The sequence below is a fragment of the Anomaloglossus baeobatrachus genome, chromosome 3, assembly GCF_048569485.1.
Source record: "Anomaloglossus baeobatrachus isolate aAnoBae1 chromosome 3, aAnoBae1.hap1, whole genome shotgun sequence".
Classification (NCBI taxonomy): Eukaryota; Metazoa; Chordata; class Amphibia; order Anura; family Aromobatidae; genus Anomaloglossus; species Anomaloglossus baeobatrachus.
Window position 1 is genome coordinate 520966083 of NC_134355.1, and position 17587 is coordinate 520983669.

Below are 17587 nucleotides of genomic sequence, written 5' to 3' on the forward strand. Positions count from 1 at the left end.
GGTAAATAAAATATCCCAAAAACAATCGTGCATTCGCACTTTTTTTCCAATTTTTCCGAACTTGGAATTTTTTTTTGCCATTTAAAAGTACAACTTGAACCGCAAAAAAAAAAGTTCTCATATGGCAAGATTGACGAAAAATAAAAAAGTTACGGCTTTCGGAAGAAGGGGAGCCAACCCCCCCCCCCAAATAAACGGAAAATCGTCCGGGGGTGAAGGGGTTAAAGTCCGGCTGGAACCACCATACTCGAACATCTGCGGGTTCGCCCATCTCTAGTTACAATCGCTTGATCAGAAAAATCTCATATCATTTACCTGTATGATAATTGATACCACAGTATAGTCTTTGAATTCTAAAGACACTTTTACATTTACAGTCTTTTTCACTGTAAAACCGAGGAGTAGATCAAATAGCTCAGCAATGTTGTACATACCTGCAGAACAAGGGGTAATAAGATTTTTAGAAGCTCATCATCCAGTGGGTGGACTTTTTCCAACACTTCCAGCATCCATGATAAATATTCATGCCTTTCTAGCAAACCTTCCTGTAAATAAAAGACAAAATATAATACCAACTGTGAAGTTAATTTCCTATTTTGCAGTGCCCTCTTGTGGTAATTGTATGTAATAATTTTTGGCAAATGCCAATCTGTCCCTATCTATCATTATATCTTGCAGTGCTCATATTGCAAGGTCTGTTTACAATAGGTTTGAAAACCAACTTTCATTAGTCATCCCCTTACAAGTGGTCTGGTTCAGTTTACTTGCCCCCTTTATAATTCCTCCATATAGTATACCAATTTCACTTCCCATTTTATTGTTATTGTAACCAATATTTTGGGTGTTATTTTATACCATGCTGTAGTCTGATCTTGACTGTGTGCTTTGTGTTTTGGGGTAAAACATGCTATGAGGGGACGGTGAAAATAAATTAATTCCAGAGTGTAGTATACTGTCAGTATGTGAGTGATTGGAGTTGCAACTAGTGAATAACAAGAGACCTGGGATATAGCATGTGTAGAGAGTACAGAGACTAGGGCCAGAGGTGTAAGTCGCAGAGAAAATCTGAGATCAGGAACAAGAAAGTAAGCCTTCACTGGTGTGGGCCAAAGTGTGCTTAGGTTCTGCATCCAGTCTGTTAGGCTAAGAGGTGGCCCAAGCTCCAGAGAAGAGACTGAAAGTATTGTTTGTGTCTTTTAATGAGGAACTTTCATCCCTTTTAGTATGTCGAACTGGCCACATCATGGACTAGTGGCCACAGAGCTGAATAAAACCCAGTTTTTATTTTTAATTTTTCATCTTTGTTGCAGAGATTTTGGCTTGTAAATTTTACATGATAATTTCCACTAAGACCAAGGAGGCGCTAGAAGATATTCATTTCTGGGGCACCCCCAAAGAGACCGTCAAAACTGGCTTTCACTATGTGGGAAGACATGCTATGAAACACAGCCCTACTTTCCTAATGGACATCACTGCTAGCACCTACTGTGATTACAAGAGAAGAGAGGAGGGAAGCAGAGCAGAGTTGTGTGTCAATACAAGCACCTTCTGCAGCTCTCATCTCAAGCCGATAGTGCTGTAAAATGAGATTGCATATGTAGTGGTGTTTGTAATGGCACTCTGCTGTGCTCTGTTCCCCTCCCCCAAATTTAATCACAGTAGGTCCAATATTTGGCCCCTATTTGCCACTCGGAACCAGAGGTCTGGAGCCTAGCTCCCTGCATCAATGTGCAGCACTATGCCCTCACTGCTGACTTTACTGCATCCAGAAGAAGTCACATCATCATGCTGCAGATATTACTGAAGAGTGCCACAGAGAAAGAGAAGACACTGGGGCTGGGAGCACATAATTAAAGCCAGTCTCTTGTCTTGACTGACAGCTCTCTGCTGGTAAGAGTGAGTGATTTTAAGAATCAGTTTGAGTGTCCAAGTGTCAGTGCAGTTGGGCACAAAGTGTGGTTGCAAGCTCATTTTGACTCCAAGTTCCTGCCTATCTCAGGCCACTGCTCAAGAGGCTTCACTGACGAGGAGGGACATTGAACTAAGGAGACAGCATGCAAACATCACAATGCCATTTCATGGTGACCGAAACCCCTCGTTTGCAACATTTTTGTGTGCATCAAGTGGCATGTGCAGAGAGGGCAGACCTGCAGAGTGCACACTAGGGGCACCACACTACATCCAATACGTGTTTTAGATATTTTCTGAAGTATGTAAAGCTCTATGGAACTTAGGGCGCTATATAAGTGAATAAATATTATTATTAATTATTATTATGAACATGGAAAGCCCTAGGCTCTGAATCCATTGGGAAATTAATAATAAAAATAACAGATGTGTCAACTGAATTTTTGGTTTAATTTTCAGATTGAACCTACAATATCAAGAGAACATATTACAAAGCCAAACGTTTTGACATCTTCCAAAAGAATGTGGCTCTCCAGACTAATCAACATTAACATTAGTAGCTCTTTGCTGGACTTCTATACTGTAACTTAAGGCCTCTGCCACACACGCGTGAAAGTCACGCACGTGCCGCGAGATACGCATTTTCCTTGCGTGTTGCGTTAGGTAAGTACGTGTCTCCGGTACGTGCGGGCCACGTGTGTTCTCCGCATGCTATCCGTGATAACACATAATGCACATCATTCATGATCTCTTTACCTCTAGCAATCTATCCTTTCTAGGCATCACCGAAACATGGCTGACACCATCCAACTCTGCCTCCCCAGCTGCACTATGCTACGGTGGCCTGCACTTCTCCCACACTCCTCGCCCTGGCAATAGACAAGGTGGAGGAGTGGGCCTCCTTCTTTCTAACAACTACAACTTCACCACAATCCCACCTCTACCCTCCCTCGACCTGCCTTCCTTTGAAGTGCACTCTGTCCGAATCTATTCTCCCTCCAACCTCCAAGTGGCTGTCATATACAGACCCCCGGGCGCCACCACTGCCTTCCTCGACCACTTCTCTGCCTGGCTTCTACACTTTCTCTCTGCTGACATTCCCACCATCATCATGGGTGACTTCAACATCCCCACTGACACTCGCCAACAAGCTGCTTCCAAACTCCTCTCCCTTGCTTCGTCTTTTGGCTTAACTCAGTGGTCCACCTCTGCCACCCACAAAGATGGACACACACTAGACCTTATCTTCACCCGCCTCTGTCCCCTTTCTGACTTCACAACTTCCCCCCTCCCCCTATCTGACCACCATCTTCTGACCTTTTCAGCCCTGTCCTCCTCACCTACCCCCCCTGTCCAGCACCTAGCACATCCCCGCAGAAACCTTGCACACCTCAACATGCACACCCTCGCCGACTCTATCCTCCCACTGTCCTCCATATCGTCCCTCCACGACACAGACAGCGCCACTACTTTCTACAACACCACCCTCACATCAGCTATTGATTCAGTCGCTCCCCTTGTGCATGGCAGAGTGAGACGAATCAATAGACAACCCTGGCACAACAGCCTCACTAAAAAACTGCGGCAAAGGTCTAGGGCTGCAGAGCGGCGGTGGAAGAAAACGCACTCCCAGGAAGACTTCACCACATTCAAAAATGCAATTCACACATTTCGTTCAGTCCTCACCTCCGCTAAACACGACTACTTCAGAAACCTCATATCCTCTCTAACACACAACCCCAAACAGTTATTCAACACTTTCAACTCCCTCCTTCGCCCACCACTGCCCCCTCCAACCTCCCTCATCTCTGCAGAAGAATTTGCCACCTATTTCCAAGAAAAAATCGACCTAATAAGGCAAGTCTTCTCTGCTCAGCCACCACAACCCCTTCATGTAGCTGACCACTGCCCCTCCCCCATAAACTTCCTCCCCACCATCACCGAAGGAGAGCTTGCACGTCTGCTCTCAAAAGCGCACCTCACCACCTGCGCACTTGACCCCATGCCATCCCACCTCCTTCCCAACCTCACCACCATCCTTATTCCAGCCTTAACCCATCTCTTCAACCTATCTTTAACGACTGGAACCTTCCCCTCTGCCTTTAAACATGCAACAGTCACACCTATCCTAAAGAAACCTTCCCTCGATCCAACCTCTACTACCAGCTACCGCCCCATATCACTACTCCCACTTGCCTCAAAACTCCTGGAACAGCATGTCCATGCTGAACTTTCCTCCCACCTCTCCTCTAACGCTCTCTTTGACAACCTGCAGTCCGGCTTCCGTCCACATCACTCCACCGAAACTGCCCTGACTAAAATCACAAATGACTTGCTTACTGCCAAAGCGAACAAGCACTTCTCTATACTCCTACTCCTAGACCTGTCCTCAGCCTTCGATACCGTTGACCACTCCCTCCTACTACAGATCCTCTCTTCCCTTGGTGTCAGAGACCTCGCCCTCTCTTGGATCTCTTCATACCTCTCAAATCGCACTTTTAGTGTCTCCCACTCCCACACAACCTCTTCATCCCACCATCTCTCTGTTGGCGTCCCTCAAGGCTCTGTCCTAGGACCCCTACTTTTCTCTATCTACACATTTGGCCTGGGACAACTCATAAAGTCCCATGGCTTCCAATACCACCTATATGCCGACGACACCCAGATCTACCTCTCTGGCCCAGATGCCACATCTCTGCTGTCCAAAATCCCGAAATGTCTATCTGCTATATCCTCCTTCTTCTCCTCTCGCTTCCTAAAGCTCAATGTGGCCAAAACTGAACTAATCATCTTTCCTCCGTCTCACCTACACTCTCCACCTGATCTATCTATTACAATAAATAACACCACGCTCTCGCCAGTACCCAAAGTTCGCTGCCTCGGAGTGACCTTTGACTCTGCCTTATCCTTCATACCACACATCCAATCCCTCACCACCTCCTGCCGTCTTCAACTCAAAAATATTTCCAGAATCCGCCCTTTCCTCAATTTGCAATCTACTAAAATGCTAGTGCATGCCCTCATAATCTCCCGCCTCGACTACTGTAACATCCTCCTCTGTGGCCTCCCTGCCAACACGCTTGCCCCTCTCCAGTCCATCCTTAACTCTGCTGCCCGACTTATCCACCTCTCTCCTCAATACCACCCCGCTTCTCCTCTCTGCATGTCCCTCCACTGGCTTCCAATCTTCCACCGTATCCAATTCAAACTTCTAACACTGACCTACAAAGCTGTGCATAATCTTTCCCCTCCGTACATCTCCGAACTACTCTCCCACTACACTCCAACACGTCACCTCCGGTCCTCCCAAGATCTCCTCCTCTCCTCCTCTCTCATTCGCTCCTCACACAACCGACTCCAAGACTTCTCCCGAGCATCCCCAGTCTCCTGGAACTCGCTGCCTCAACACGTCAGACTATCCCCTACTCTTGCAAACTTGAAACGGAACCTGAAAACGCACCTGTTCAGAAATGCCTACAATCTACAATGAACTCGCTGCCGCCCGACCACCGTGCGCAGCTGCCGCCCGACCACCGTGCGCAGCTGCCGCCCGACCACCGTGCGCAGCTGCCGCCCGACCACCGTGCGGAGCTGCCGCCCGACCACCGTGCGGAGCTGCCGCCCGACCACCGTGCGGAGCTGCCGCCCGACCACCGTGCGGAGCTGCCGCCCGACCACCGTGCGGAGCTGCCGCCTGACCTACACCCCACCTATTGTCTCCTCCCCATAATCCTATAGAATGTAAGCCCGCAAGGGTAGGGCCCTCTTCCCTCTGTACTAGTCTGTCTACTGTAACTTGTATACGTATTTTGTATGTAACCCCCTTCTCATGTACAGCACCATGGAATTAATGGTGCTCTATAAATAAATAATAATAATAATAATAATAATAACATATGGAGAACAGGTTATTTACATACTCACGTGGTCCTTCCTGCTGTCCGTGGTGCTGATCTTCGGTCTCCAGCCCTGCCGTCTCCCCGCTGCTGCTGCTTCCGGCCGCAGTGAAGTGAATATTAAATGAGCATAATGAGCAGCGGTCGGCAGCAAGTGACAGCAGCGGCAGAGACAGGAGGGCTGGAGAAGGTGAGTAAAGTTTTGTTATTTTTTTTCTCTGACATGTGAGTTTTCCCCGGCGCCTGTCACACGGGACCACATCCACACTACATCCGTGTGGTACAGGTGCGGGACGCGTGACACACGTGATGCCGGAGAAAAACAGACATGTCAGCGTGAGAAACTCACGGACACACGTAAGTACGGAACGGACACACGTTCCATTCAAAAATACTTACGTGTGTCCAATACATTAGGAAAACATTGGTCCACGTGTGTACGTGTCTCCGGTACGTGAAAAAACTGCAAAACACATACCGGAGGCACAAACGTGTGACAGAGGCCTAAGATAGGTTCAAGCTACCATATTTAAAAAAAAAAAATTTTAATCAGGAAAGTGAGACAATTTTTTTTCTTGCTTGTCATCTATTTGCAATCCTTATTTTTACAGTAACAGCATAATTGACAGAACCATTTCCAGCTTCCTATGTTACGTTACATAATTACAGTATCGGTAGGAATTAGATATCTTACTGTGGCATTCACTTTTTTTCTCGCACCCATAGACTTGAATGGGTGAGGCTCATCCACTATCCAGAGGAAAGTCATGTATCATCTTTTACATACTGTAATAACTGTATGAACTGTAATTTTAAACTAGTTGTCATAATTAATATAGCAATCTTATATAGAGAGATAGATAAAACAATGGATAGACAAGATAGAATAGGTAGATGGAATAGATATCCTGTAGATATATAATGATTTAATGTATCTAATGAATTTTTTCCTTTGAGATCTATGCATAAAATTCGGATGGCAGATGGATGGTCCGTGTTCTATCGTATTGTTTTTCTCGCACCTATTGACTTTTATTGTATTTCTCGCATTGCACTAGCAGGATTAACACTAGAACTACTGAGGTAGTCATTTTGACTACTTTGCACCATGTATTTCTATATAGGTGTCACGAGTCCAGTAGTTCTAGTGTTAATACACAGATGTGAGCAAACCTGAAAGCTAAGGTCTCACGATAAGTGCTGTATTTTTCGGACTACGAGACACTTTTTTCCACAAAATTTTGAAGGAAAGTGCACGGTGCGACTTATAGTCCTGCTGTACCTGGCTGCATGGGGGGAGCAGTGGAGGAGCGGGTCACAGGAGGCAGGAGCCCTAACTGTGTGCCAACTAATAAATAAAATTAATATTCACTGCTCCTCAACCTATATTCCCACCCTCCTGTCGTCACTGAAGTCGGAGCCGAGAGCTGGGTGGCATCATGGGCTTTGGTAGCAGTGAATATTTATGCTCTTTAAGAGTGGATGGGCGATCATGTCTATCCGTTATTAAAAAGAATGATTATTCGCTACTCCCCACTCCCATAACCGTGGGATGATCAGTGAATATTCCGGCAGCTGACATCCGCGTCTAACTGGGAGCACATGGCAGTGATGTCATGCTGCGCCGCTTACACGCTGAAGTAACTTGTCAGCATCAGAAGAGGACAACATGCACCTGGGGAGCAGAGGGATGGGGAGTATAATTGTTTATTTTTTTATGTGTGCGGCCTGATGAGGGACATATATACCAGGATGGGGTCATGTATAGCAGGAGGAAAGCCATATATACCAGGATGGGGATCATATATACACAGTACCTGGATGAGTACTAGGATTGGAGACTCATGTACCAGGATGAGGGTCATAGCATGGGAGACATTGATACTAGGATGGGCCCAGGATAGAAATCAATCATATATACCAGGATGGGACAAAGATGGGGATCATATATACCAGGATGGAGGACATATACACCAGGCACACATATACCTGGAAGGGGCTCAGGATGGGTTATATTAGTACAAAATTGGAAGACATTACCCCCATAACAGTGTCAGCAGCACATCCCCCCATAACATCATGCATCATAACCTCATTATTTTGCTTCAATTTTTTTTCCCATTGTCCTCCTTTAAAACCAGGGTACACCTTATGGTCTGATGCATTATATAGTGCAAAAAATACGGTATATGATTACTTTTTAATGCTGCAGATTTTCAGAAGCAATTTTTGCACTTATTATCTAAATTAGGTTATTGAATTTTTTTTCCATGCATTTTTAGATGCATTTTTATTGTGTTTTTCACATTTTGCTTTTTGGCCATTTTTGGTATATCATATTTTAAATAATACATGCTTTCCATGTAAATAATGCAGCGTTAGTGGGGGGGGTTTCAAATCTGCAAAATGTCAATTCTTTCAGCATTTTTACAGATTTTTTCAACCATTCAAATGAAAAGTAAAACTGCATTAAAAACACATGAAAAAAAAATATATTTTTATACAGCGTTTTTCCTGGCAAAAGTAAATGTGTGCACATATCCTAAAGCTGCTTTGCTTTTATACTTTATGGTATTTGGCTTTGACAAAACTTTAGTGGATACACTCGGTGTGGATTACATGTGTTTTTAGTATGCTTCTGCAGTGGAAATGCAGAATAAACATGTATGCATGTTTTACCTGTTGATTTTACGCATCTAATGCAATTCTATGGAGAAAATCTGCACAGAAACTCAAAGTATTGACGTTGTTTACATCCATTTTGCTAAAACTGTAAGATGCTGCATTTTTGTGCAGCAAAAGTACATAACTTGAAAAACCTCACCAAAACCTCATTGTGAAACCTTAACTGAAATGTTCACATGAACAAATTTCGATTAGGGCTCATGCGCACGTTGCATAATTGCATGCATTTACGCTGCGTATAGCACTGTAGTGTAAATGCATGCGTCCTGCGTCCCCTGCACAATCTATGTAGATTGTGCATGATACGTGCGCACGTTGCTTTTATGAATACAGCGATTTGGATGCTAAAATTTTGACCCAAATCCGTGCGTTCATAAAAGCAGCATGTCAATTATTTCTGCGTTCTGGATGCAGCTCCCGCTTTGTCTATGGTGGGGGCAGCATCCAGAGCGCAGGAAATCAGCTTTTTTTTCTACAGAAAAACTGCATTCATTACGCAGTGTTTCTGCAGCGATTTGAAAGGCACATGTGCTGTCAAATCTCTGCAGAATATTCAGCAGTTACGTGCGAACAAGGCCTTAGATTGCTGTCCATGGAAAAAAAAATGGACAGTACTCAGCCCAATATTATTCAATCGGTCTAATCAAATAACCATTTTTATTACCTCGACTGAGTGTCCACATTCAAAATAAAATTGAAAAATGCACTAGGTTCTTTGTTATTTCTGATGATATTCATTTGTTCAAGACTATTAATGCACACAACAAAAAAATCAGATCTCATATAAGTCAACAGTATAGCATCTGATTTTTACATATACATTGGTATTAATGACATAGGAAAGTGAATTTGGTCAGATGAAAAATAATCAGTTTTTTTTTTTTATACGTGTGTGTGAATTTTGCTTAAGGGTGTGTGCCGCCCCCGCAACAGCTGATGGGCTGCTCGGACCCGGATCCACAGTGGCTCGAGGGGGGTCTTCGGATCCAAGGCGGGGTCGCGCGGCTACCCGAAATAAAAAGGGGGATGTTTTGGGTGGTGAATGGGATAATGTTCGTGACGCCACCCACGATGTGTGGTAACATGAGGGACCACCGCTGCTGGTTAGGGGGGAGCTCGGGGACGATGGCGTGGCAGCTCGAGATGTTAACCCCTCCGTGGGCAGGGGGAGTGGTGTCCCAGGACTCGGTGATGGATGGAGTGGGGAACCCGTCGGGGGTGAAGGGATATCGGGTACTCCCACAGTCCAAATTCACTGACGCTGACACCAGGTAAACCAAACTCTTGAATGCTCCGTCTTCGTTGGTCGAGCACGCTGGGTCCGTGCCTCTTTGGTGTTGCTGGTTGGTCTGAAGCCTTGTCCCTTGGCACTGTGTGTCCTTCGTATGGATCCCTTTCGCTTAAAACTACTTGGGTCCCGCTCACCTGCGTGGCTAGCAGGGTGAGCTTGCTCTCAGGGTTCATGCTTGAGATTTTCTGGACAGTTGTAGGAAGTCCTATCCCCCTCGTTGCACTAGTACCCCCGATTTTGGAGTGGGTGGGGAACGGTTCCTGAAGACTCCGTTCCCGTCGGGTGAATTACTGGGCTGCGTGAAGCTTCTTCCCAGCTTAGGGTCCGCATACCCCATTGTGCCCTGGCCCCTGCCCGGTTGTAGCACAAGGCAGCCTGCCTGCTCTCTGTAGCAGCACCATGCCCCCTGTCACTACCCCCTTCGACCGGGGTTCCAGCTCCTTCTGGCCGGGCCAACGTCTGGCACCTGGGACGGGTACAGGAGCCCAACTCCACAGCGTGACCTGTCCTGTCACCGCTGTCTCACTGCTCAGTTACTACTCAACTGACATCTCTGCCCTCCCTCTTCCATCCCTCAGGCTGCCCAATGGGTGTTTGGTGGGTGTGGTGCAGAGTGTTTCTCAGGATTTAGGTATACCTGTTGGTAGCAACACCAAATTGACAGGACCCGTAACCAAGGAGGAACGGGTACCATGCAGAAGGGCAGATTGCACGACACCCTTGTGACGACCTGATAGGCCAGGACGTCACATTGACTAGCATTGGTCAGGGTGCAATGAGGGAGAGCAGTTGGTCAGCTTTTCTCACATTCAGATTCTGGATGTGAGAAAAGTAGCAGCATGCTGCGATTTTCTGCTAGAGCCATATCCCTCGCACCCATTCAAGTGAATGGGTGTGAGAGAAACATCGGACTGCACTCAGATGTTATCCCAGTGCACTGCGATATACGCTCACAGCAGAGTCTGAGACGGGAGTCATTAGCATATCGCATCCGATGCTCTTGCATCGCCTGATGAAGCAGTAACAGCGAAATGCGCATAGGGGATATGACTGAATGACTTAACTATACCAACATAATATCATTGGTAATTATTGAGGTGGCTCTTAGACTCTACAGCTGCTTCCAGGAGTCTGTGTTGACAATGACTTTACTTTAATGAATTGCTGCTACACTGCTTTAAACTTGCACTTTCTTTGATGCACTTTATATGCACTTTATATGCCAAGTCGCTGCTATTTGCACAGGAATAATATAATTATCTTAACAGCAAAGGGCCAGTACAATAGTCATGATCTATTTCATAGATAAGAGTTCTGCCATTGTGTTTCTAAGTTTTTTAGTTGTATTATTGTGTGTAATTACCATACAGCTGCTAAAAAAAAGAGGATAGGTGCAATATCTACAACCTAACATCATTCATAAGCTTTGAACCATTTAAATTGGTTGTCTAACTGTGGGCAATGGGCAGGTAACGTCTTTGTGCATAAAGTCACTAACAGCTGCACTGTGCAGGTATAAGGCTATGTGCGCACGTTGCATACAGTCACTGCAGAATTTTCTGCAGCGATCTGAAGAGCACACGTGCGCTTCAAATCGCTGCAGAAAATGTCCGTAGTGAAAAAAAAAGCCGATTCCATGCGCTCTGACTGCAGCTCCTCCCATAGACAGAGCAGGAGCTGCCGGCAAAGCGCACGGAAGAAGTGACATGTCACTTCTTAGAACGCAGCGCTTCGGGCAGCAGCCGAAGCGCTGCGCTCTAAAACGCCACGTGCGCACGGCCCCTGCACAATCTCCATAGATTATGCAGGGGACGTAGGACGCATGCAGTTACGCTGCGCTACAAAGCGCAGCGTAACTGCATGTACTTACGCAACGTGCGCACATAGCCTAATTAAGCTACTTCATTTAGAAGTGCTGCAGTGCAAAGCAATGAACTATTTCAAGAAGCTCCCTATACGATGACTGTTGACATAATTTACAATTAGTCATATAAGTTTAGGGCTTCCTTTGTGGTTTTGCCCATAATATAGGGAGAGCAGATATTATGCGGAGCAATATTAATCAATTGATGTTCATGAATAAATCTTTTAGCCTGGCACAATATAATTACTCATTGTTGGATTATTTGCAATCTGCATTATTTTTTAATCTCAGGCAAGCCAAATAAAGATCTAAACCCTATGAGGCTATGTGCGCACAGTGCGTTTTTCGCGGCGTTTTTGTGCGTTTTTCGGGTGCGTTTTTGGCCTCAAAACTGCATGACTTTGCTTCCCCAGCAAAGTATATGAGTTTTCATTTTTGCTGTACGCACACATCTGTTTTTTTAAGCTGCGTTTTTGAGCTTGAAAAAAAAAATGGACATGTCAATTCTTTCCTGCGTTTTTCGCCCATGCAATGCATTGGAAAAACGCAGCAAAACGCAGAGATAAAAAACGCAGCAAAACGCAGCCAAAAACGCACCAAATCGCGGTAAAAACGCATGCGTTTTTTTTATGTGTTTTTCGACGCAGGTGCGTTTTTGTGCGTTTTTAGCGGCCAAAAACGCACAAAAACGCAGCGTCAAAAAAACGCAGCGTGCGCACATAGCCTAATAGTGTCATAGAGAACCGCTGCAGTTTATAGTATGTACCCATGACGTAGTATAATTCTATACATACCTACATAGTTAATATTTTCAACTAATATATGACGTTCAGTCAAAAATGTTTATTGTTTGTTCACTATCACAAATCACTTATTTTGTCTTTTAAAGAAATAGGACTAAAAAAAAAAAAAAAAAATCTACTTTTTTATGCGCAATTACTCCTTGTTTTCCTTTGTTATCTTTGCCAATCTTGATGAATCAAGGCCATTGACTTAAAAATAATGTTTAACTGTTTTTTTTGTAGAAGCCAAAAATGATCAGAGTAATGCAATTTCTTTACACCAACCTGAAACATGTAAAATGCCAATTTCTCATTGTATTCCCATTGCTGTAAGGCCTGTTCCATGTCTTGTGTTGCCACCAAGGAATTGCTGCATTGGCTGGAGTTTGCATGATAAAAATCACCGATCTTCACCAACTGATCTCGGAGATATCTTGTTAATATTTGGGTCCATTCTGCAAAAATGCATTAAAAGGACAATGTAAGAACATTTCACATGTGACTGTTCAGGGGTCTACACCTGTCTGGAGCTACTAAAGTCTATTTCTAAGTAATAAAAATACACTGAGCAAAAATGTAAACTCAACACTTTTGTTATTGCTCCATTTACTCTAAGGCGGGCTTTACACGTTGCGACATTGCTAGCGATGTCCAGCGTGATAGCACCCGCCCACGTCGCACATGCGATATGTGGTGATTGCTGCCGTAGCAAAAATTATCGCTACGGCAGCTTCACACGCACATACCTGCTCGGCGGCGTCGCTGTGACCGCCAAACAATCCCTCCTTCAAGGGGGAGGTGCGTTTGGCGTCACAGCGACGTCACTAATCGGCTGGCCAATAGAAGCAAAGGGACGGAGATGAGCGGGACATAACATCCCGCCCACCTTCTCGCTTCCGCGTTGCCGTCGGGACGCAGGTAAGGAGATGTTTGTCGCTCCTGCGGGTTTACATACAGCGACGTGTGGAGCTTCAGGAACGACAAACAACATCGTACCTGCGGTCGAACCGACATTATGGAAATGAACGACGTTACACAGATCAGCGATATTGTACGCTTCTGTGCTCGTTCATCGTCGCACCTAGGATTTACACGTTGCGATGTCGCTACCGGCGCCGGATGTGCGTCACTAACAACGTAACCCCGACGATATATCGGTAGCGATGTCGCAACGTGTAAAGCCCTCCTAAAACTACATGAACTATAAAATCTAAGGCTTTTTCTATGTACAAAAAAGATGCCGATTTCATGCGCTCTGGATGCTGCCTCTCCCATAGACAGAGTGGGAGCAGCATCCAAAGCGCACGAAAGAAGGGACATGTTGCTTTTTTGAGCGCACCGATTTGGATTAAAATTTCAGCATCCAAATTGCTGCGCTCTCAAACGCAACGTGCGCACGGATTATGCACAATCTTCATAGATTGTGCTGGGGACGCAGGAGTCATGCGTTTACATTGCAGTGCAATTAGCAGCGTAAACGCATGAATTTACACAACGTGCGCACATAGCCTAAAAATGTAAAAAAAAAAATGCAGTGGCAAAAATGCACTGAAAATGCAGCAAAAACACATGCATCTTTGTAAGCATTTTTTTCAGCCAGAGGTGCATTTTTTGCTGGAGAAACAAAACTGCAGTGTGTGCACATACCTTAAATCTGTGTTAGGCCCGTTTCACACGTCAGTGAAAAACACTGACGTTTTTCACTGGCGTGTAAAACACGCACATGTCCCTGCGTGTGCCTAAAATCACGGCACACGTGGGTTGTCTAAGTGCAATCCGGGCTCCGTTCTCCGTGGCCCGTGATTGAACTTAGAAATCAACTCACCTGTGCGCGCTCCCGCTGTCCATGGTGCTGATCGCTCCCGCGGTGCAGCATCCGGCCGGCGCTGACCCCCGCAGCAGCTGCTTCCGGGTCGGCTGTGTCGTGCATCATCAATATGCGCGACAATAATGAGCCGGCTCAGAAGCAGCAGGGAGGACGGGCTGCAGAGAGCGCAGCTGAAGCCGGGTGAGTAAAAATGTTTTTTATTTTAAATGCACGTTTTTTTCTGGCACGTGTTTCACGGACCACACCACTGCGTGGTCCGTGGGACATCAGTGATGCCAGAAAAAAATGGACATATCTCCGTGCGACAATCACGCACACACGGGTACGCCGCACGGAGACACGTGCAGTGAAAAATCACTAGTGTGGGAGCAGACCCATTCATTGTAATGGGTCTGCGTATGTCAGTGATTCTAGCACGTTTAAAAAAAAGCACAAACCAGAATCACGGACGTGTGAAACAGGCCTTAGGCCCCTTTCACACGTCAGTGATTCTGGTACGTTTGTCTTTTTTTTTTAAATGTACCAGAATCACGGACATACGCAGACCCATTATAATGAATGGGTCTGCTCCCACACTAGTGATTTTTCACTGCACGTGTCTCCGTGTGGCGTACCCGCGTGTGCGTGATTGCTGCACTGAGACATGTCAATTTTTTTCTGGCATCCCTGATGTTCCACGGACCACGCAGTGGTGTGATCCGTGAAACACGTGCCAGAAAAAAAACGTGCTTTTAAAATAATAACATTTTAACTCACCCGGCTCCAGCGATGTCCTCTGCAGCCCATGCAGCTTGCTCCTTCTGTGCCGGCTGATTACTGTCGCGCATATTCATTATGCGCGACACAGCCGACCCCGAAGCAGCTCCTGCAGGGGTCACCGCCGGCCGGATGCTGCGTCGCGGGAGGATTCAGCCCCACGGACAGCGGGAGCGGGCGCAGGTGAGTGAATCTCTAAGTGCAATCACGGGCCACGGAGAACGGAGCCCGGATTGCACTTAGACAACCCACGTGTGCCGTGATTTTCGGCACACGCAGGGACATGTGCGTGTTTTACACGCCAGTGAAAAACGTCTGTGTTTTTCACTGACGTGTGAAACGGGCCTAAGTGAGCACTTCTTTGCTGAGATCATCCATCCACCTCACAGATGTGACATATTAAGATGCTGATTAGACAGCATGAGTATTGCACAGGTGTGCCTTAGGCGGGTCACAATGAAAGGCCACTCTAAAATGTGCAGTATTACAGTATTGGGAGGCTCTAAGTGGGGAGGAGTGGACAGAAAACCAGTCAGTATCTGGTATGACCACAATTTGCCTCACGCTGTGCAATACATCTCCTTAGCATAGAGTTGATCAGGTTGCTGATTGTGGCCTGTAGAATGTTAGTCCACGCCGATTCAATGGCTGTGAGAAGTTGCTGGAATTGTACCAGATATGAATTGATCCTTTAACCATTTTTTTTATACAATAGAGCAATGTATTGTATGAAAGGTTTATTCACAGAAGCATCGCCCATCTTGACCCATGAGAACAGGGTCTAGAATGGAGCAGAGGTGCGTAAAGCTGGAAAAGCAAAGTACAGTGCTCCACTATTTTTTTAACAGTTCCATAGGCAATGAATGAAGCTTATGCAGAGCATGCGCATCACTGTGCCACTCTGTTCATGGGCATCTAGATAGATGATATTATTGGAATAAGCTTTAAGCTTAGTTCAATATACAACTACACTTTTTTCATAGTATAATCATGGTACTTAAAGATGTGGGTCACCCATATTTATTATTGGCCACAACGATATTATGTTGAGAAACAAGGTTTCTCTCAAATACCTTGTGTTGCCAAAAGTGCCTGTGAGCGGCGCTATTGTGGTCCGCTCTTCCCCTTCTCATGACCCCCGGGCTCCGTGACCTCGGGAAACCGGTGATGTCACTTCAACTTCCTGCTCACCTCACATCACCGCGGCCGGCCACAGTTTTCCTGTGTGACTGGGCTGTGGGCGGAGTTTCATCGCTCATCACAGCTCAGCATCCCTCCTGCTTGTGTACCGCCCCGCGGCCTCGGCTGCAGCCGCTGAGCCGCTCGGGTCCGTGCTCGTACTGCAGGTGGTGGCTCGAGCTTCTCACGGACCCGGAGTCACGTCGCTCTGCAAGGGGTAGTGGTGGTGAACGCAGGGGTTTGGGTGATTGTTTGGTGGAATTGGTAATGTCCGTGACGCCACCCACGGGCTGTGGTGATTGTAAGGTGGACACCACCGCTGCCGTTGACTAGGCTTCCCGGGGATGGTGTTATGCAGCTCGGTGTTAACCCCTCCGTGGGCAGGGGGCGATGGTCCCGGGGGCCCGCGGGAACGTGAGAGCCGGGGTGCAGGGCACAGTGTTGCGGTGCAGCGCGGTGCGGTGCCTGACGGCACTGGTGTACTCACTCTGACACAAGAAAACGGAGTCTCTGGTAAACCAAACGGTAGAATGGACGGGGCCCACAGCCGGCTGCAGTGTTCTCCCTGGATGGGTTGGTGGCGGCTGTCGTTCCCTTTGCACCGAAGTTGTGTTGTGAGTAACCCCTGTGCCTGGACACTTGTAGTCCGCTCCCCGGCATGTAAATGTCGTAGGAGCCCGTTTACCCGCAGGCGCTGGCCCCTTGGATCTCTTGCCTTTGGCGGTGGCACTTATCCGGAACGGTTGGGCTGTTGCCTTCAATCGGGACTTGGGTGGGAATGAACCCCTGAGGTCCAGACCGCAATCAGTAAGTTTGACTATAAGGGCGGTTTCTAGCCTAGTCGGGGTCTGAGTACCCTGCCTGGTGCTTTGCTTCCAATAGGCTCCCCGGTTCGGTACCGGCGGGCCACCGCCCAACCCCGGTCCTATGGTTCCACCGACCGTAGACCAACTCCTGCAGACGGCCACCACCGTCTGCCGACCTTGCTGGAGGTGCCTGCGCTCCGACCCAGACACCTAGACAGTCCATGGCAGGCCTGATCCCAGGTCTGCCCTTGACTTTCCCTCCTCACTCCTTCACTGTCCGCACTCCCCTCTCTACTCTACTCCTGACTGACTGTTGACTCACTGTTTTCCCGCCTCCAGGCCTGTGAACTCTTCGATGGGCGGAGTCAACCGCCTGGCTCCTCCCCACCTGGTGTGGACATCAGACCCTGGAGTGTGGCAACAAGGGTTTTTGTGTGACTGGTGTCACCTATCCGGGGAAGGGGTGTGTGTGGTGTTGTGTCTGTGACTACCTGGCTAGTCCAGGGTGTCACATTCCCCCTTGGTTTAATGCAGACAGTCCGCGGGCTGCCCGTCCATCACCGGTTTTATTTTCTGAAAAGATATAAACAGA

The 17587-nt window shown here is 46.8% G+C and overlaps 1 protein-coding gene across 3 annotated transcripts in view; it reads right to left on the bottom strand.

Annotated features, from left to right (window-relative positions):
• MED12L (mediator complex subunit 12L) overlaps positions 1-17587 on the bottom strand; it is a 1012447-nt gene that overhangs the window by 946168 nt on the left and 48692 nt on the right. For all 3 annotated transcript variants that reach the window (XM_075340741.1, XM_075340740.1, XM_075340739.1), the window contains exons 6-7: positions 12712-12881; positions 435-545 (exon numbers count right to left, since the gene is read on the bottom strand). In XM_075340741.1, coding sequence (XP_075196856.1) covers positions 435-545; positions 12712-12881 — 281 coding nt within the window. The remainder of the gene's footprint in view (positions 1-434; positions 546-12711; positions 12882-17587) is intronic.